The sequence below is a fragment of the Pan troglodytes genome, chromosome 9, assembly GCF_028858775.2.
Source record: "Pan troglodytes isolate AG18354 chromosome 9, NHGRI_mPanTro3-v2.0_pri, whole genome shotgun sequence".
Taxonomy (NCBI): Eukaryota; Metazoa; Chordata; class Mammalia; order Primates; family Hominidae; genus Pan; species Pan troglodytes.
In genome coordinates this window covers 50,879,843-50,900,944 of record NC_072407.2, presented here as the reverse complement: position 1 = coordinate 50,900,944, position 21,102 = coordinate 50,879,843, and the positions used below count along the sequence as shown (strand labels likewise).

The 21,102-nt window shown below is 46.3% G+C and overlaps 1 protein-coding gene and 1 long non-coding RNA gene across 2 annotated transcripts in view; one reads left to right on the top strand and one right to left on the bottom strand.

The window, feature by feature from the left end:
- LRP4 (LDL receptor related protein 4) overlaps nt 1-21,102 on the top strand; it is a 60,533-nt gene that overhangs the window by 34,229 nt on the left and 5,202 nt on the right. The window contains exons 20-37 of the mRNA XM_009460399.5: nt 1,245-1,446; nt 3,828-4,017; nt 4,105-4,236; nt 5,805-5,945; nt 6,314-6,400; nt 6,507-6,678; nt 7,178-7,340; nt 7,463-7,688; nt 8,041-8,344; nt 9,554-9,772; nt 9,913-10,047; nt 11,514-11,622; nt 14,010-14,154; nt 14,426-14,539; nt 15,025-15,160; nt 17,959-18,026; nt 18,610-18,697; nt 20,409-20,550. Of these exons, the coding sequence (XP_009458674.2) occupies nt 1,245-1,446; nt 3,828-4,017; nt 4,105-4,236; nt 5,805-5,945; nt 6,314-6,400; nt 6,507-6,678; nt 7,178-7,340; nt 7,463-7,688; nt 8,041-8,344; nt 9,554-9,772; nt 9,913-10,047; nt 11,514-11,622; nt 14,010-14,154; nt 14,426-14,539; nt 15,025-15,160; nt 17,959-18,026; nt 18,610-18,697; nt 20,409-20,550 (2,773 nt within the window). The remainder of the gene's footprint in view (nt 1-1,244; nt 1,447-3,827; nt 4,018-4,104; nt 4,237-5,804; nt 5,946-6,313; nt 6,401-6,506; nt 6,679-7,177; nt 7,341-7,462; nt 7,689-8,040; nt 8,345-9,553; nt 9,773-9,912; nt 10,048-11,513; nt 11,623-14,009; nt 14,155-14,425; nt 14,540-15,024; nt 15,161-17,958; nt 18,027-18,609; nt 18,698-20,408; nt 20,551-21,102) is intronic.
- The window catches only part of LOC134807252 (uncharacterized), a 28,068-nt gene continuing 15,694 nt past the window's right edge, over nt 8,729-21,102 (bottom strand). The window contains exon 3 of the long non-coding RNA XR_010147195.1: nt 8,729-10,073. This is a non-coding gene — a long non-coding RNA (uncharacterized LOC134807252). The remainder of the gene's footprint in view (nt 10,074-21,102) is intronic.

Genomic DNA, 21,102 nt, shown 5'->3' with positions numbered 1-21,102 from the left:
TACTTGCAAAAGTAACTCATTGTTAAAAAAATTTAAATCTGTAGAAAGTAAAAATTCTCTGTGATCTCACTCTCCAGCAATAAGTTAACAGTTCAGGATATTTTTTTCCAGGTTTTCTTCTAAATGTATGTAAACATTTGTTGTTGGTGGTGATGGTTTTGGTTTTACAAAAATAGCATACTTTTTGTGACTTTTTTTCTGCTTGCCCTTATATCTTGTGTATCTTTCCAGTTGAGTGTATACATCTACCTTGTTTTTGTTGTTGTTGTTTGTTTGTTTTGAGACAGGGTCTTGCTCTGTGGCCCAGGATGGAGTGCAGTGGTGCAAATCACGGCTCACTGCAGCCTCAACCTCCTGGGCTCAAGCAATCCTCCTGCCTCAGCCTCCCAAGTAGCTGGGACTGCAGGCACAGACCACAATGCCTAGCTAATTTTTACAGTTTTTTTTTGTAGAGATGGGGTCTTGCTATGTTGTCTAGGCTGGTGTCAAACTTCTGAGCTAAAGCAATCGTCCTGCTTCAGCCTCCCAAAGTGTTGGGATTACAGGTGTGAGCCACTGCACCTGGCCTATGTTGTTCTTACTGGTTTTATAGAGTTCTGTTAACTTATTTAACCCATCCAGTCAAGAAACATTTCTCTTCTTGTTTTTTTCTTTCTTTTTTTTTTTTTTTTGAAACAGAGTCTCACTCGTTGCCCAGGCTGGAGTGCAGTGGCCCAGTCATGGCTCACTGCAGCCTTGACCTCCTGGATTCAAATGATCCTCCTATCTCAGCCTCTCAAGTAGCTGGGACCACAGATGTGCACCACCATATCTGGCCCTTTTTTTTTTGGTAGAGATGGGATCCTACTATGTTGCCCAGGCTGGTCTCAAACTTCTGGGCTCAAGTGATACTCTCAGCCTCCCAAAGTGCTGAGATTATAGGCATGAACCATGGTGCCTGGCCAAGGAAATGTTTCTTATTCATTTTCACCCCTCCTCTTTCTTTATTCCCATGTACACTTTATTTGTGGAGTTTTGCTTAAGCTGTGGGCTCTGCTTTTATTAAGACTCTGTACCTTTTGATAGTGATAGAAGACAAGGCATTCAGAGATAGTGCTGAGCCCAGAGCTGGGCTGGACACTGATGCAGGAGGCTGAGGCTGATGAGGAGCTGCCTCAGGCAGAAACCCTGAAATCCTAGGTACTCTGAGTCCCTGCTGGATATTAACTAGCTTGTAAGACCTGCCTTGCCTTGCCTTTGCCCAGGTACATGTATTGGACTGACTGGGGTGCGAGCCCCAAGATTGAACGAGCTGGCATGGATGCCTCAGGCCGCCAAGTCATTATCTCTTCTAATCTGACCTGGCCTAATGGGTTAGCTATTGATTACGGGTCCCAGCGTCTATACTGGGCTGACGCCGGCATGAAGACAATTGAATTTGCTGGACTGGATGGCAGTAAGAGGAAGGTAAGGGTGGCAGTAAGAGGAAGGTAAGGGTGGCACTAAAACATCTTCCCACAGCCTTGACAGCCTCCAGGACAGTACTTTTTGGCTGGCAGCTGATTGGAGATAAGGGGATCTGGAGGTTATGGGACCAGCATGGGGCATGTGCTGTTTCTCTGAGGCTGTGGGTGCTGTCCAGAGCTTGGGGGCAGGGGTGGGAAAGGGCTGCTGGTTGATGATGAAAAGAAACTAGGGACTTGTGTGGATTGTGAGCTGGGGGTGTAAATGCACAGAATTTCCTGTTAACCAGCACAACTAATGCTTGTTAAATTACCAGTTGCACTGTGGGCCTGTGATTCATCTCTTTTTGTTTTTGTTTTGGTATAATTTCAAACTTACAGAAAAGTTGCAAGAACAGGTAAAAAGAATAAATAAAATTTTGCCACATTTGCTTTATCATTCTGTTTCTGTACACACTCACTATTATTTTTTGGAACTGTCTGAAATTAGAGTGGAGACAGCCTGCCCTTGACTCCAAACTATTCCTGTGCACATTTCCTAAAGGCAAGGATGTTGTCTTACATCACCACAGTACAATGATCAAAATCAGGAAATTTAACATTGATCCAATATTACTGTCTTTTTTTTTTTTTTTTTTGGTTTTTTAGAGGCAGGGTCATGCTGTGTCACCCAGGCTGGAGTGCAGTGGCACAATACTGGGTCACTGCACCCTCGAACTCCTAGGATCCTGAGTAGCTGAGACTATAGGCATGAGCCATAACGCCTGGCTAGTTTTTTTCTTTTTTTTTGGTAGAGACTTCCTGTATTACCCAGGCTAGTCTCAAACTTCTGGCCTCAAACGATCCTTCTGCCTCAGCCTCCCAAAGTGTTGGGATTATAGGCGCGAGCCACCATGCCCGGCCCAATATTACTGTCTAATCATAGTCCTTGCCCAATTTCACTACCAATTGCCTCAGTGATGTCCTTTATAGCTCCTCCCACCCCACTTTTTTTCTTTGTTAATCTAGGATCCAATCAGGATCACCCATTGTGTTTAGTAATTACGTCTCTTTTAATTTTTATTTATTTATTTATTTTTAGACACTCACTCTGTGGCCCAGGCAGGAGTGTAGTGCCACAAACATGGCCCACTGTAACTGCGACCTCCTGGCCCAAGGGATCCTCCCATGTAGCTGGGACCACAGGCACCTACTACTGCACCCTAGCTACTCAGGAGCCTACGGGTTTGAGGCCACTCGGCTGATTTTTTTATTTTTTGTAGAGATGGGGGTCTCACTTTGTTGTCTAGGCTAGTCTTGAACTCCTAGGCTCAAGCAATCCTCCTGCCTTGACCTCCCAAAGTGTTGGGTTTATAGGCATGAGCCACCACACATAGCTTTTTTTTTTTTTTTTTTTTTTTTTGAGACTGCAGTCTTGGTGTGTTGCCCATGCTGACCTGGGCTCAGGTGATCCTCCCATCTGAGGCTCCTGAGTAGCTGGAGCTGTGCACCACCGGGCCCAACTAATCTAGTCTCTTTACTCTAATCTGGAACATTTCCTCAGCTTTTCTATGACTTTATTGACATTTGCATTTTTTGTTTGTTTGTTTTGTTTTGAGACAAGAGTCTTGCTCTGTCGCCCAGACTGGAGTGCAATGGTGCGATCTCAGCTCACTGCAATCTCTGTCTCCCGGGTTCAAGCAATTCTCCTGCCTCAGCCTCCCAAGTAGCTGGGATTATAGGCACCCGCTACCACGCCCAGCTAATTTTTGTATTTTTAGTAGAAACAGGGTTTCGCCATGTTGGCCAGGCTAGTCTCGAACTCCTGACCTCAGGTGATCTGCCCGCCTGGACCTCCCAAAGTGGACATTTGCATTTTTAAAGAGTAAAGGCCAGTTATTTTTTATAATGTCTCTCAACCTGGATTTATCTAATGTTTCCTTGTGATTGGATTCAGAGTGTGCATTTGCAGCAGGAATACTACACTAAGTGAAGTCATGTCCTTGAGTTCTCAGTGTGTCTCATCAGTAGACACAGGTGTTGGCCTGTTCCATTATTGTGATACTTACTGCCATTGTATGGTTAAGGTAGTGTCCACTGTAAAGTTGCTATTTTTTAATTTTGTACTTAATAAGTAATTTGTCCAGAGATACTTTGAGATGATGTGAGTAATAGATGACTTCCAACATCTTCCAATAAAACCATCACACGACCCTTAGAGCCAGGCATGATCAAGTCACAGATTGATAGAGCAAGGCTCAGAGAGATTTTATAAGTAGCTCTTACTGGAGGTCACCCGGTAGGTGTTAGTGGGAGAGCTGCTTTCTGAGTCCACAGTGAGCTCTTTGCCACTGCTCTGTACTGTCAGACTTTGTTGAAGATGACACAGTGTTGGGGCCCTGGCAGGTGCTGATTGGAAGCCAGCTCCCCCACCCATTTGGGCTGACCCTCTATGGAGAGCGCATCTATTGGACTGACTGGCAGACCAAGAGCATACAGAGCGCTGACCGGCTGACAGGGCTGGACCGGGAGACTCTGCAGGAGAACCTGGAAAACCTAATGGACATCCATGTCTTCCACCGCCGCCGGCCCCCAGGTGAGCAGCCCTTGGCTCGCATTGGCTTCTCCGTGGCCCTCCTATGCCCTAGCTCTCCCCATTGAACATCCCCTCCTCTCTACCCAGTGTCTACACCATGTGCTATGGAGAATGGCGGCTGTAGCCACCTGTGTCTTAGGTCCCCAAATCCAAGCGGATTCAGCTGTACCTGCCCCACAGGCATCAACCTGCTGTCTGATGGCAAGACCTGCTCACCAGGTGAGTGAAAGCATCACAGATCTAGATGCAGCCTCTCTGGGAGGGGGCAATGGCTCTCTTCCTTCCTTGCAGATGGGCTCCAACGTGGTCTGAGAAACCATGAGTCCTGCTGCTTCTAGAGGCCCAGGGGAGAGACTCACGGCTTTTAGAAAAGGGGACGGGCCTGGGGAGAGGCCCTGGGGAGCAAGTAGAAAGGACTGGAGGCAGGGTCCAACTAGTTCTTATGATGTCTTCATGCATATTAGATAAAGATGCTCCTTTCTCAAGACACTTTCCTCTCATCTCTTAGTACATTGTCATAATATACGATTTGGTTGGAATAAGACACTTCTGGCCGGGCACGGTGGCTCATGCCTGTAATCCTAGCACTTTGGGAGGCCAAGGCAGGCAAATCACTAGAGGTCAGGAGTTCAAGACCAACCTGGCCAACATGGTGAAACCTCGTCTCTACTGAAAATACAAAAATTAGCCAGGCATGGTGGCGCGTAATCCCAGCTACTTGGGAGGCTAAGGCAGAAGAATTGCTTGAACCTGGGAGGTGAAGGTTGCAGTGAGCAGAGATCACGCCACTGCACTCCAGCCTGGGTGACAGAGTGAGACTCTGTCTCAAAAAAAAAAAAAAAAAAAAAAAAAGACACTTCTAACTGCCCAAAATTGGTATAATAAAAACAGAAATGTATGATATCTACAATGTCACAGTACCCTCCCCCTTAGATGTGCCACTTTTGTGAGTGCACAACCTATGTGACAACCTTATTGGAGGGTCCCAGAAGCAGTACCTGGTTACCCAGATGTCGGAAGTCAAGGTTTCTCCCTAGGAGATGCTGCAGGGTAGGCTGCATTTGAACTCTAACCTCCCTGGGAATTTGAGTGAGAAAGGAGCTGTGAACTGTGCCTCTCAGGTTGTGAGTAAAGCCCCCTGGGGTCCCTTTATTCCCTTTCTTTTTTTCTCTTTCTTAATCTTCATGGTAAAGGGTCCTTCAAAGAGAGCCACTTTCATAATATTAATAAAGAGGCATTATTTATGAATATGTGTGAGACCTAATGGTAAGTGCTTTATGTACATGATCTTTTAACCCTTACAGCCACCCCATTATTGTCCCCATTTTATGGATAAGAAAACTGAGGCCTAATAATTTAAGCTGAGAGTAGTGGCTCATGCCTGTAATCCCAGCACTTTAGGAGGCTGAGGTGGGCAGAGGCTTGAGCCCAGGAGTTTCAGACCAGCCTGGGCAATATGACGAAACCCCATCTCTACAAAAAAATACAAAAATTAGCTGGGCATGGTGGTGTCTGCCTGTAGTCCCAGCTACTCAGGGGGCTGAGGTAGGAGGATCGCTTGAGCTCAGGAGGTCAAGGCTGCAGTAAGCCATGATCATGCCAGTGCACTCCAGCCTGGGCGACACAGCAAGACCCTGTCTCAAAAAATAATAATAATTTAAATAACTTGCCTAGAATAACATAGCTAGAAACTAGCAGGGACAGGGCATGAGTTTCAGTTTGCCTGATTCCAAATCCATTTAATGGCTGTGCTTGAGTGATCCTCTTCCCTCCTCTCCACCTGGCAGGCATGAACAGTTTCCTCATCTTCGCCAGGAGGATAGACATTCGCATGGTCTCCCTGGACATCCCTTATTTTGCTGATGTGGTGGTACCAATCAACATTACCATGAAGAACACCATTGCCATTGGAGTAGACCCCCAGGAAGGTCTGTGTGGCCCTCTCTTCCCACCTGGCCTTCTGTCCCTGCCCTTCAACAATTACTGTCTTTCCTCTCCCACCACCTTTGTCTCCTGCCAAGAGCCAGGGTGTTTGTTCCCCATTCCCTCTGGCATAGCCCCTGTCCCTGTCTCTCTAGCACTTTCTCTTTGGTTGTGAGAGCATGGTTTGGGGCCCTCTTCTCTCCGTCTCTGCCAAGAGCTATCCTGCTATGATATTTCTGCGTTTTCCTTGATTTCCTCTGCTAGAGGCTCCAGAGCTCTCTGACATGCTCTGGTGTTTCAAGACATGAATCAGCTGTGTGTGTCCCATTGTAGGGGGTGAGGGTCTAGGTTGAGCCAAGCTTTCCCTCTCCAGGAAAGGTGTACTGGTCTGACAGCACACTGCACAGGATCAGTCGTGCCAATCTGGATGGCTCACAGCATGAGGACATCATCACCACAGGTGGGCCTTCCTCCTAGCCCAGGGACCACCTGTCTGGCAACAGGGCTGGGGAAATAGCCCATCTGTTTTAAAATAGGAGCCAGTGTGCTCTTTTGACTTCCCACAGGGCTACAGACCACAGATGGGCTCGCGGTTGATGCCATTGGCCGGAAAGTATACTGGACAGACACGGGAACAAACCGGATTGAAGTGGGCAACCTGGACGGGTCCATGCGGAAAGTGTTGGTGTGGCAGAACCTTGACAGTCCCCGGGCCATCGTACTGTACCATGAGATGGGGTGAGAGCTGGCTGTATCGCACTGGGTAGTGTGGGGGGCCAGCTCAGCTAGGGTTATGACGGGGTAAAGGTGGGTAGTGGAGAGGAAGCTTGCATCACAGAAACAAGGTGACCTCCCTGGGGCTCTTCCACTCTCTTGTGACTTCTCGCAGGGTGACAGTACAGTGTAGAAGTTAAAAGCATGAGCCTTGAATCAGAATACCAGGATTGAAATGTTTTCATCATGTATTAGCTATATCACTTGGGTCCGGTATTTAACCTCTCTAATTCTCAGCTTCCTTACCTATTAAATGGAGGTGGTAGTGAAAATACATACCTTGTGGCCCTTATGAAGGTTGAGATAATGCACATGAAGTATTTTGCAAAGTATTTTGTCAAGCAAAAATTTTGCCTGACATACTGTAAGTACTCAAGTGTATCTGACATACTGTTAAGTATTCATGGTATGTGGTAGCTGCTGGAATAACTAGCTAATATAGCTAATATTCTTCCTCACTCAGGTTTATGTACTGGACAGACTGGGGGGAGAATGCCAAGTTAGAGCGGTCCGGAATGGATGGCTCAGACCGCGCGGTGCTCATCAACAACAACCTAGGATGGCCCAATGGACTGACTGTGGACAAGGCCAGCTCCCAACTGCTATGGGCCGATGCTCACACTGAGGTGAGAGCCGTGTCCCTGCTGCTTCCCCGGAGCCTGGGAAGATGGGAAAGGCCTGCCTAGGATCTCCATGGAGAGTTCCCAATCTGCTGATCACCACCCCCCACCCTCTCCTTCCTCTGCAGCGAATTGAGGCTGCTGACCTGAATGGTGCCAATCGGCATACATTGGTGTCACCGGTGCAGCACCCATATGGCCTCACCCTGCTCGACTCCTATATCTACTGGACTGACTGGCAGACTCGGAGCATCCACCGTGCTGACAAGGGTACTGGCAGCAATGTCATCCTCGTGAGGTCCAACCTGCCAGGCCTCATGGACATGCAGGCTGTGGACCGGGCACAGCCACTAGGTGAGAGTCAGAGGGCTGGGGCTGTGAGTCAGAGCCTCTGGCTTTCTGGGGCCATCTCAACATCAGAGATATATCCAGAGCACAGAGCTCCTTTACAGCCAGAAAGACAGTGACCTGTTTAAGCTCCCTTCCAGATTGGGCTGTGTTCTCTCTGGGTATGGCTGGTACTACAGCTGTCACCTTCAAAGGACTCCTGGAGATCCTCCTGCAGACCCTCCTTCTATCTCACCCTGCCAGGCACTGAATCCTGTCACTTAGAACAGCAAAGAGCCAGCCACAAGCAACTGGGACCTTTGTAAGATTCAGATGATGTTCCAGGCTAGGTGTGAATACTTGTGCTTCTCATCACCAGGTTTTAACAAGTGCGGCTCGAGAAATGGCGGCTGCTCCCACCTCTGCTTGCCTCGGCCTTCTGGCTTCTCCTGTGCCTGCCCCACTGGCATCCAGCTGAAGGGAGATGGGAAGACCTGTGATCCCTCTCCTGAGACCTACCTGCTCTTCTCCAGCCGTGGCTCCATCCGGCGTATCTCACTGGACACCAGTGACCACACCGATGTGCATGTCCCTGTTCCTGAGCTCAACAATGTCATCTCCCTGGACTATGACAGCGTGGATGGAAAGGTCTATTACACAGATGTGTTCCTGGATGTTATCAGGTATGAGCAACACTGAAACCTCCAGAAGACACAGATTTGCTTCTGGTCGCCCATGGGTGAGGTTGTGTTCTGACCACTAAATGGACGAGTGATTCGGCACTTTGGATAGTGAGTTTTAATCCTGACTTGTTCACTTTGTAGTGTTGTCACTTACAGCAGAGTTTCAAACTTTCGTTTGTTTAGAGATTATATGGAAGCCTAGTATGTAAAACAAACAACAACAAAAAAAAAAACAGGTAAAGTCAGGGGACCTGGAGCCTTTCACATCTACCATTGTGCCCTGAGGGAGCTCCAAGAATCCCCTAGGACTTACTGATGAGTAGGCCATATAACCAGTATCTGTATTGCAGTAAAGGAGCCCCAATCAAATGCCAAGTCTTATGGTGGTTTACAAAGCTGTTGTTTTTTATTTTTTCGTTGTTTCATTTTTATTCTTTAAATTTGTGGCCCTAACACAGCTTAGGAATATGATGTCCTGCCACCAGTAAGAGTGGTTTACCATGGCAGATATTCTCACATGGAGGAACAGGGAACATTCCCCTTTGCTCTCCCCAAGGGATGTATTAGAATCTCAAACTGGGGACAGGTAGGCATATACAGTTTAGGGAAGTCCCCTAGGTGACAGTGACATGCTCCCCATTCTGAGGTAGAGTTCCCTCCTGCCCATAGGGCCTTTGCAAAAGTGCACAGTTAGGGTCTGGCGTGGTAGCTCGCGCCTATAATCCCAGCACTTTGGGAGGCCAAGGCGGGAAGATTGCTTGAGCCCAGGAGTTCAAGACCAGCCTAGGCAACATAATGAAACCTCATATCTACTTGTATTTAAAATTGTTTTTAACTTTTAAAAAATGCACAGGTTGGTTTTGACAAATCTGCGTTTCTTATCATCACCACCTAGCAATCCTTGTCTCTTCCCAAAGGTATGTGGGGAATGATCAACTTGTCTTCTAGCAAAACATCCCCTGGCAACCGCCACTATATCCAGTTAGCAGGAAATACTGTGTCCTCCTAAGAACTGGTTCCTTCATTCTGCAATTATTTTATTGAGCATCTATCATGCTGGGTGCTGAGGAATGTACTCATAGATACCTGGTCTCTATCCCTGTGGAGCTTACAGTTCAGTGGGGTCCAGTTATGGGAACATGGGTTAAAGGAGTTCTACTCTATTCTGGGTCAGTCTGGTTGCTCATCCAACACTGGGCTCTCCCCAAGGCGAGCAGACCTGAACGGCAGCAACATGGAGACAGTGATCGGGCGAGGGCTGAAGACCACTGACGGGCTGGCAGTGGACTGGGTGGCCAGGAACCTGTACTGGACAGACACAGGTCGAAATACCATTGAGGCGTCCAGGCTGGATGGTTCCTGCCGCAAAGTACTGATCAACAATAGCCTGGATGAGCCCCGGGCCATTGCTGTTTTCCCCAGGAAGGGGTAAGTTTATGGCCAGCAGAAGAGAGATCCAGGGAAGAAGGGCTGGGTGGAAAGATGGTGTTAGTGGGTCCTCTGTGTTCTCTCAACCTCTGGGTGCTGTCTTCCCATGCCTTGATGATGATGGCACTGTTGTGTCTCAGGTACCTCTTCTGGACAGACTGGGGCCACATTGCCAAGATCGAACGGGCAAACTTGGATGGTTCTGAGCGGAAGGTCCTCATCAACACAGACCTGGGTTGGCCCAATGGCCTTACCCTGGACTATGATACCCGCAGGTGGGAGTCTTGCATCAAACAGCCTCCTGGAAATCGGGTGGGCAGAAGAGAGAATGGTTGAGATTAACCTTGGAAAAATGAAAAGATAGAAAGCTTCTTGGTATGTGGGGAAGAGGAATCATTGAGAAGGATAAGGGAATATATTCTTAGAGCAGCGATTGCTAAATCCAGCCCTCAACCCTTATGTGGGTTTTGTTTGGCTGGTTTACATGTTCCTAATTTGAGTGCCTTTGGCAGAGCATGTCTTCTGGCTGGACCACAGGTCTCACACCCCTACTCATTTAAGGGCTGATTCTTATATTTGTTATAATATAACAAATCCTGATCCCTTCAGGCTCTGGAACTTTGTTGTTGTTGAGACAGCATCTTGCTCTGTTGCCCAGGCTGGAGTGCAGTGGCGCAGTCACAGCTCTCTGCAGCCTGAACCTCCCTGGCTCAAGCCATCTTCTTACCTCAGCCTCTCAAGTAGCAGGGACTATAGGCACATGCCACCATGCCCAGCTAATTTCTAAATTTTTTGTAGAGACAGCATCTCGCTATGTTGCCCAGGCTGGTCTCGAACTCCTGGACTCAAGCAATCCTACTGCCTTGGCTTCCCAAAGTGCTGGGATTTCAGGCATGAGCCACCACGCCCGACCCAGGCTCCGGAATGTACAACTCCTTGTCTAGATAAGAAATGCTAAGGGCAGGGGGAAGGGGCTCTAAAGCAGTCTGTGCCCCCTTCTGATCCAAAAGAAGGGGAAGGGAATCCAAGACTTCTGGAGAGGTGGTAGAATGCCTTCTTCTTTTAACCTCAGCAAGGTCCATGTAGACTGGGCTCACTTCCTTTTTTGTTGTTGTTGTTGAGACAGAGTCTAACTCTTTTGCCCAGGCTGGAGTGCAGTCGCACTATCTCGGCTCACTGCAACCTCCGCCTCCTGGGTTTAAGCCATTCTCGTGCTGCAGCCTCCCAAGTAGCTAGGATTACAGGCACGTGTCATCACGCCTGGCTAATTTTTGTATTTTAGCAGAGACGGGGTTTCACCATGTTGGCCAGGCTGATCTCGAACTCCTGACCTCAAGTGATCCCCCGCCTCGGCCTCCCAAAGTGCTAGGATTACAAGCGTGAGCCACCATGCCTGGCCGAGTGAGCTCTCTTCTTAAAGACCATTTGTAAGAAATTGGGCTTTGAATATTGGGTAGGAGTCAAAGGGCAATCAAATTCCTGAAGATGAGGCTGGGTGGTGGTTCCTCTGAGGTCACTAGACTTTCTATGCCTCCCCAGAGCAGCCCTGACCTCCCCACTCATGAACCACCAGCTCCCCTCTTCAGCTTTGGGACTCACAATAACCCCTCATCGAGGGTGCTTCTTGAGTTCTCATAGCATCTGCCAGTCAGCTCAGGAGGGGACAAATAGGTTCATAGGGGGAAGAGCTGGGCTCCCTGGCAAGCGTTTGGAGCAGCCACTCTTTTCATTTTCTTCGCAGGATCTACTGGGTGGATGCGCATCTGGACCGGATCGAGAGTGCTGACCTCAATGGGAAACTGCGGCAGGTCTTGGTCAGCCATGTGTCCCACCCCTTTGCCCTCACACAGGTACTGGCTCAGGAGAGAGGTAACTAAACCTCCTTGACTGGGATGTTTCTTTGGGGTTCTAAGTCAGCAGTCTCAGCTGTAGCTGCTACTGAACAGACGTGCTATTGAAGCTCATTTTAGGGATTTTTCCTGTGCCCTGAAGCCTTGGTAGGTTGGTAGGGCCACCGAGTGCCTTGCTACTCTTATCCTGCCATTCCCATGTTCTAGCATTCAAAGGAGTGGCTCTCAAAGAGTGGTATACAGAATCCAATATGGTGCTTGTTAAAATGCAGGTTCCTAGGCCCTGACTATAGAGATTATAGAGAAGCTGCTTCATGAGGGCTGGGCACAGTAAAATACATTTTGACAAGTTCCCCAGTTAATCCTAATGCTGCGGTCCCAGCATCTGGGCATAGGGAGCTCACTTAGTGGCAACAGGGTGGAGTGGCTAAAAGCCAGAGTTTTGAGGCATCTAGCCAGTTTGTAAGTATTTAATGAGTACCATCAATTTGCCAGGTACCTGGATTCAAGTTCTATCTGTATTATTAAATAACTGTGTAACTTTGAACTAGAGTGAATGAACCTCTCTCAGCTTCAGTTATCTATAAAATAAATCAGCCTAATAATAGTATCCTCCTGAAATAGACACAAAGCATTAGCATAGTACCTGGCACACAGTAAGCACCACATACATGTTATCGCTACCCATTTTAATTATTAGCTGTCACTTTTGAGTTCTAACACAAAAAATAATTTGGGCCAGGAAAAGAAGATCTACCAAGCCTGAGGCCAAAACAGGAATTCTCAGTCATTTAAAAATCTTGGCCAGGTGTAGTGGCTTATGCCTGTAATCACAGCACTCTGGCTGAGGCCAGAGTATCACTTGAGCCCAAGAGTTTGAGACCAGACTGGGCAACATGGCGAGACCCTATCTCTATAAAATTTTTTGTTAAATTAGCCAGGTGTGCTGGTACACACCTGTAGTCTCAGCTACTCAGGAGGCTGAGGCAGGAGGATCGCTTGAGCCCAGGAGGTCGAGCTGCAGTGAGCTACATTTGTACCACTGTGCTCCAACTTGGGCAACAGAGCAAGATGCTATCTCAGAGAGGAGAGTCAGAGAAAGAGACAGAAAGGAAAGAAGAAAGGAAAGAAAAGAAAGAGAAATAAATTTGACCCTTTTTTGCCAAATATTATCAACTCTGTCTGTATTCTATATTATGTCCCACTAGCCAAAAAGCATTTTTTTGTTTGTTTTGTTGTTGTTGTTGTTTTTAAGATGGAGTCTTGCTGTGTCGCCCAGGCTGGAGTGCGGTGGTGTGATCTCAGCTCACTGCAACCTCCGCTTCCTAGATTCAAGCAATTCTCCTGCCTCAGCCTCCCGAGTAGGTGGGATTACAGGCATGCGCCACCACACCTGGTGAATTTTTTTTTTTTGAGATGGAGTCTCACTCTGTCACCCAGGCTGGAGTGCAGTGGTGCGATCTTGGCTCACTACAACCCCCACCTCCTGGGTTCAAGTGACTCTCCTGCCTCAGCCTCCTGAGTAGCTGGGATTACAGGTGCGTGCCACCATACCCAGCTAATTTTTGTATTTTTAGTAGAGACAGGGTTTCACCATGTTGGTCAGGCTGGTTTCGAACTCCTGACCTCATGATCGCCCACCTCGGCCTCCCAAAGTGCTGGGATTACAGGCATGAGCCACCGCACCTGGCCTAGCCAAAAAGATTTTATCTGGTTTTACTTAAAGATAGTCTTTTTTTTTCATATTCTAAATGTAAAACTACAGGGTACTACTGCATATAGGTTTTTCAGTCTACAGGTTTCCCCACAGTTTCTGATATATACCCTTGGATGGGGATGAGAACACCTTCATTGCCCCTCCCTCCCCTTGGTTGAGAATTTCACCATCATTGCATTAGAAGAAAGCTGCCTACAGAAGTAAAGAGAGGATTTGGGGCAGTGCTCTGAGCAAAGGGCCCAGAGGAACAGGAACCTATAAGAACCTTCAAATTTCCTCCTATTTGCTAGAGAGGGAGTCATTCAATCAACTAAATGGGGACTGAGTGTTAGGTGCTAGAAATTCAGAGATGAATAGAACACATTCTTGTCCTTGAAGAACTAAACTGGTAGGATGGACAGACCAGTAAACAAATTGCTTGAGTGTAAAAATGCACTTGGGCAAGTGACTATAAGGTGCAGAACTGTATAGAGGAGAGAATGGTGAAGTCTATAAGGATTTGGGGAGATTTCCTTGACAATGTCATGTCTGTTGATGCACAGAAATGAGGAAGAGATGAAGAGGGCATTTCAGCAGAGGCAGTGGCACATGGTGAGGCACAGAAGCTGTACAGGAAGGAGTCTGCTTGCTGAATAATATTTACTGTTTTTGGGCTTCCCCTGTTGAGTAGCAAGACAGGTGGATCTACTGGACAGACTGGCAGACCAAGTCAATCCAGCGTGTTGACAAATACTCAGGCCGGAACAAGGAGACAGTGCTGGCAAATGTGGAAGGACTCATGGATATCATCGTGGTTTCCCCTCAGCGGCAGACAGGTGGGCTCCTGGGTACTGAGCCTGCTTCCTTAACATCTGTGGGATTGGTCGGTCAACCCAAGGACTGTTAGGGACCAAGACAGTTAGGGCCACAAGAGAGCTTTTTGGTTCACATTTTAAACGCTTAGACCTTTTTACTCCCTCACGGTTGTATCTCTCCTCCCCTGTCCCTGGGAGTAGGGTAATCCTGGATTTCCTCTGTTTTTGAGAAGCCTTAAATTGGGAGACCTGATTCTGTCCCAGATAAGACATTCATCTACTTTGCCTCCAGGGACCAATGCCTGTGGTGTGAACAATGGTGGCTGCACCCACCTCTGCTTTGCCAGAGCCTCGGACTTCGTATGTGCCTGTCCTGACGAACCTGATAGCCGGCCCTGCTCCCTTGGTGAGTTGGACTGTATGGCTGGAGCCACTTGGCAGAGCCCCTGGAAGGGCTGAGAGTCAGCAGCCTCTGATACCGGTCTGATCTGTCCTTCTGGGTGGGATCCCCATAAAGAAGGTCTTATTAGTGGAGTGATTGGTAGCAGTCTGCTTGGGTTTTGGGAATTGCTCAAACCTGGGTTTGTCTGCCCTCTGGCATTTGCAAGAACAGAATTCAGGTCTCTTGATTCCCAGGTCCCTGCTGTGGGATAATCAGTGGCCTGTGCATCACTCTCTCTTCCTGACTGGTGAGCCAGCTGTCCCATCCAGAGCTATTATTATTGAATCCAACTCCTTTTTATTGATAGTATTAAGAAGGGCTACTAATGAAGGTGCCTGGGACTAGGGCAGCTAAAAGATTGTTTTGTCAAGTTCTCCAGCTGCTACTCTTGGGCCATATGTAGATGTTTATGGTTCCAGTGGCCCACTCCAATCCTCTTTTTTGTCTAGTGCCTGGCCTGGTACCACCAGCTCCTAGGGCTACTGGCATGAGTGAAAAGAGCCCAGTGCTACCCAACACACCACCTACCACCTTGCATTCTTCAACCACCCGGACCCGCACGTCTCTGGAGGAGGTGGAAGGAAGGTAAATAAGTTCAATGCAGGATCATGGGCCCTTTGATTCAAATCACCATCCCATGACCAACTCATAGTCCCAGCTTGATAAGGCAGTTGGGAGATAGATTATGTCAGGAGCTACCAGTCCCTGTTATTTGGGACAGAAAGTGATATTCAGACTTGTAGATTGTTACAAGTGATTCCCTTTTTAGCTCTGAGGGCAAGAAGCTTTAAGAACAACTTTAAGGCTGGGTGTGGTGGCTCACGCCTGTAATCCCAGCACTTTGGGAGGCTGAGGCAGGTGGATCACTTGAGGTCGGGAGTTGGAGACCAGCCTGCCCAACATGAAGAAACCCCGTTTCCACTAAAAATACAAAATTAGCTGAGCGTGGTGGCACATGCCTGTAATCCCAGCTACTCTGGAGGCTGAGACAGGAGAATCACTTGAACCCAGGAGGCGGAGGTTGCGGTGAGCCGAGATCGCGCCATTACACTCCAGCCTGGGCAACAAAGAGCGAAACTCCATCTCAAAAACAAAACAAAACAAAATAAAACAACAAAAAAAAGAACAACTTTAAACAGAAATCACTTAGGAGGACCCTCCCACATGGTATTCCTCCTTCTTCTTCTCTCTGTGACATTTGCTCTCACATCATAGGTTTGGCATATTGGCTTGTCCAACAGTAGTCTCTGGGCTGTGGCTTTATGACTTGGAACAAAAAGGTTTCCCCAGAGATATGATGGCCTTAGCTTATAATGTCATGTGCACCCCCCCGCAACACACACACACACACACAAACACCATTATTAAATAAGCAAGCATAAACACGAACAGTTCTCAAATCAAGTATAAAGTATCTTATTTCATTAAATTAAAGGTGCTATTCATTATAAAATGCATCCTGATTTGAGAAATTAAACTGAAAAGATAACCAACAGCAAATGTGAAATGCTATTGATTGTAAGTCACATGCCTGTTTAAGAGATGGTAGGCCATAGAAAAAACAAACATCTTAAAATTGATTAAATATGATGTTACATTCAATTCAGAGACATTCTTTTTTTTCTTTTTTTTTTTTTTCTTCTTGAGACAGGATCTCACTCTGTCACCCAGGCTGGAGTGCAGTAGCATGAACACAGCTCAAGCTCACTGCAGCCTCGACCTCCTGGTTTCATGTGATCCTCCTACTTCAGCCTCCCAGGTAGCCGGGACTATAAATGTGTGCCACTATGCCTGGCTAATTTTTTGTACTTTTTGTAGAGATGGGGCTTCACCATGTTGCCCAGGCTGGTTTTAAACTTCTGGGCTCAAGTGATCCACCCGCCTAGGCATCCCAAAGTGCTGGCATTACAGATGTGAGACACTGCACCTGGCAAAAAATTCTAATGACTGTGTTTTCCATTTATATTTTATAAAAAATAATCTGGGCCAGGCGCAGTGGCTCATACCTGTAATCCCAGCACTTTGGGAGGCCAAGGTGGGCAGATCACATGAGTCCAGGAATTCAAGACAAGCCTGGGTAACATAGTGAGATCCTATCTCTACAAAAAAGTTTTTTTTTTTAATTAGCCAGGCATGGTGGCCCATGCCTGTAGTCCCAGCTACTTGGGAGGCTGAGGTTGGGAGGATTGCTTGAGCCCAGGTTTAGGCTGCAGTGAGCTGTGATTGTGCCACTGCACACCAACCTGGGTGACAGACTGAGACCCTGTCTCAAAAAAAACAAAAAACAAAAAATAAATAAATAAATAATCTGGAAATACAGATGTGAATAAAGAAGAAGGGAATATCCTATACCTATATATAATTTACTCTTAATGTTTTGATGTCTATCTTTTCTAGACATTTTTCTAATTAGAACAGTTTTTTTTTTTTTCCACTGCAACATACTGGTCTCTTTATTTTTAATATCATCAGTAGCTTACAAGGTAGTTAACACTTGATTTCAATTCTGAAAGCAGAAACATAATAATGATCCCAAATAAAAACTTTAGACTCAATGTCCCTAAAGTTACAAGATTTGCACATGATCAAATTCATATGCTGTGTGCCCCCATTCTCTGTTTTTACTACAGTTTGTAAAGAAAAGGAAACACCCAGGTATAAACATGTGCCTTTCTCACTAACTTTTAAGTACTATCAGTCATTATTACTCTCTGATTTTCTTTAGGTTTATTTAGAAAACTTTTGACCCCGCTCGGACCTTTTCTTATTGTCAGAGTTCTATTTGAAAATTCAGTGCATCTTGGTTCCAAATGCTCTTGCAAGTAGCTTTCCTCTGGCTGTTTAGGAGATGCCTTTGATTGCCTGCTCATAATGTACCACAAAGAAGTCACCTTCTGAGCATTTCAAGTTAGTTATCTGAGCACTCACTCTGGATGTCTTGCATATTCCCTTGTGAAAGAATGAAGAGAAGAAAAACATTTTTTGACCTTGGGATATTTAGCTCTTGTGATAATTTTTATCCAATCAGATTGGCTTGGCTAGCAGCTGCTTCTGACTCATCCTGGTAGTTTAAGAAAGCCTAATATTGATGTCCTTAGTATTCTTTCTGCAGACTTCCAACTCACTCCCAAACCTGCTTCTCATTTTTAAAGGTACATATTTTATAACACACTTAAACATGGTATAACGGCTTGAAAACAGTGCCTTGCACGGATTTCTCTCCATTTCCTGTTGTTGCCCTCTCCATGCTTCTGATGTCTTCCATCTCGTACATTCTCATACCTGAAAGCCCCCACTTACAGGCCTTTCCCCCTTTCCTGGAGGAAGGCATGACCTTCACTGAGTATGAGTAGGCTTCACATCCAGTTTTCTGTGCCCCACAGATGCTCTGAAAGGGATGCCAGGCTGGGCCTCTGTGCACGTTCCAATGAGGCTGTTCCTGCTGCTCCAGGTAAGCCCTGAGTACCCCACTGTTCCGGAAAAGAAGATGTAATGAATCTAAGTCTCCACTGATATCTTTCATAACCTTCATTGGGACTCTGGGGTTGATGAACTCTTTTTAAACTAAGTCCACAGAAATAATAATCATAATAGCTCTCACCACTTACAGTGACAGCTTATGGTATGCTTTCCGTATGCCAGGCATGTGATAAGCCATATATATGCCACATATATGTGTGTGCACATGCATATATACATACTCTCATGTAATTTCCTCCAGTCCTATGAGCAATTTATTATTTACATTTAACTAAAGAGAAAATGTAGGCTTACAAGTTAAGCATCTTGCCTTATGTCAGATAGCTAGGAAGTGGTCGAAATGGGATCAGAGATGCTGGCAGAGTGACAGATTTCTTCTCAGCCTCCTCCCTGCACCTCCCATTTACCTATCTGAAAAGGAGGCCCTTAGCCATCCTCAGATGGTATGGGGTCCAACACCTACAAAAGGAGCCTTTCAGCTTTCCATTCCTCACACCAGCACCAGCTAGAAAGTTGTCGGTGGCCCCTGCCTATTGTTTCTCTATTCTTCCTAGGGGAAGGACTTCATATCAGCTACGCCATTGGTGGACTCCTCAGTATTCTGCTGATTTTGGTGGTGATTGCAGCTTTGATGCTGTACAGGTAACTTCAGTCTTGCTGCAGGGGCCACATGCTCATTGGTCTTCATGAGCATGTCTGGGATCTCCCGAAGCTCTGCAGTTCACTGAATCAAGCTCTGACCAGCCTTATTGCAAGGTTGGGTGCCTGGTCAGGGCAGCAGAAGGAAAGGGTGGAAACCTAAATACTTACTCTTCTCCAGTCATAGCCTAAGCATTTTCCTTATTGAATGACTGTAACAACCCTTCGGATTTTCTTTATAGACTAGGATGCTGAGTGCACAGAGGATATTACCCAAGGTCACAAAGTAAGAGGCAAATCTAAGATTGACTCTTAACATCTTTGCTTTTTCCAGTACTCCCTGCTTCAAACCACTGAAATTGGAAATGATTTTCCCCTTATACAAACACAGCCTTTTACTACAATATTGGTTTGTACATCTTTGCTCAGTAGCAATCATTCTGGAAAGGTAGAATGTGTCATTTATAATCTTTTTATGTCCCTCTTTCTTTATATTTTCCCCCAAATGCTTTAAACGTAGCTTACAGTTTGCTGCTGTTGTTCTTCATCATCATCATCGTAACAGTTACCATTAATGGATATATATCAATGTCATGACAACCTCGTAACACAGGTATTATTATTCCTCACTTTACAGATGAGGATCTGAGGCTCAGAAAGTTTATTTTTTTTAATTTTTGTCTTATTTTTTTGAGATAGAGTCTCACTCTGTAGCCCAGGCTGGAGTGCAGTGGTGCAATCTTGGCTCTCTGCAACCTCTGCCTCCTGGATTCAAGCAATTCTTATGCCTCAGCCTCCCAAGTAGCTAGAACTACAAGCATGCACCACCATGCCCAGCTAATTTTTTTTTTTTTTTTTTTTTTTTTTTTTTTTTTTTGTATTTTTAGTAGAGAGAGGGTTTCTTCCATGTTGGTCAGGCTGGTCTCGAACTCCTGGCCTTGTGTGATCTGCCCACCTCAGCCTCTTTAAGTGCCAAGATTACAGGTGTGAGCCACTGCACCCAGCCAGAGAGTTTAGATTATATCTATCAAGGTCCCAGCTAATAAATCACAGAGGTGGAATTGAAACAGATCTGTCTGACTCTAAAGCTCAGTGCATCAGTTCTCCATTGCTGCATAACAAATTACCCAAAAACTTAGTGACTTAAAATGACAACCATTATCTCACAGTTTCTATGGGTCAGAAATCTGGATGCAGCTTAGCTAGGTGCCTCTGCCTCAAGGTGTCTCACAGACTGCAATCCAGATATCAGCTGGGGTTACAGTCTCATCTCAAGGTTTGACCGGGGAAGGATCCCCTTCCACACTCACTCACATAGTTGTTGGTAGGATTCAGCTCCTCATAGGCTGTTGGCTGGAGGCCTTCCTCATTAGTTTCTTGCCTTGTGGGCCTCTCCATAGGACAACTTACAACATGGCAGGTTGCTTCTCCCAGAGCAAGAGCAAAAGAGAATGAGGGAGGGCAACTCAAGACCAGAACCAGTTTCTTGGTAACCTAATCTAGTAGCCATCACATTTGCATAATCTTTTCATTAGAAGTAAGTCACCAGACCAATCCACACTCAAGGGGAGGGGATTCTTAAGGGCATGAGTACCAGGAAGTGAGAATCACTGGGATCATCTTAGAGGCTGCCTACCAGACTCAGTTTACAGCTTTCCCAGGTATCATCCCCTTAAAGATCTCGACTAATTTCTCATCACCTTCCCTCCTAAAGACACAAAAAATCCAAGTTCACTGATCCTGGAATGGGGAACCTCACCTACAGCAACCCCTCCTACCGAACATCCACACAGGAAGTGAAGATTGAAGCAATCCCCAAACCAGCCATGTACAACCAGCTGTGCTATAAGAAAGAGGTAAAAATTGAAATTTATATTCAAGGGTCTTTTTGGCGAGGTGTGGGGGGGATTTTACTCCAAATGCCCAAATAAGTCAGTAAGGGCTGCTGAGTAATCCCATCTACCATTTTGGAAGTTATAGTGAACAGAAGAACTGAATGTAATTTGGGTTTCTGGGAAGTTCTAGAATCTCTGAGGGATTAGTTTGAGGGACCTTAGTGAGAGCCAGGTTAGAAGGCAGATCTCAGAAGATTTAGGTCTGAAAGCAGTTGCCCTGCCATGAGATATTTTTCCAAGCTTATAGGTTCTTTCCCTCCAGGAACTGTCATTCCCCTGCAAAAGGCTATGTGCTTCTGAAACAAGGGAGCTCTCCCAGACAACACCCAAAAAACCCAAGAGCTCCTGGACTCGCCCATTACTAACCTCCAGTCCAAGCTAGTAGCACCTATGGTTGGGAATGGCTTGTTTTTCACTATTCTTCCTCTTATCACAAAAATTTCTCTAGAATTCTGAAGGTTTACCTGCTTTTGTTTTTGTTTTTGTTTTTGTTTTTTTGAGACAGAGTTTCGC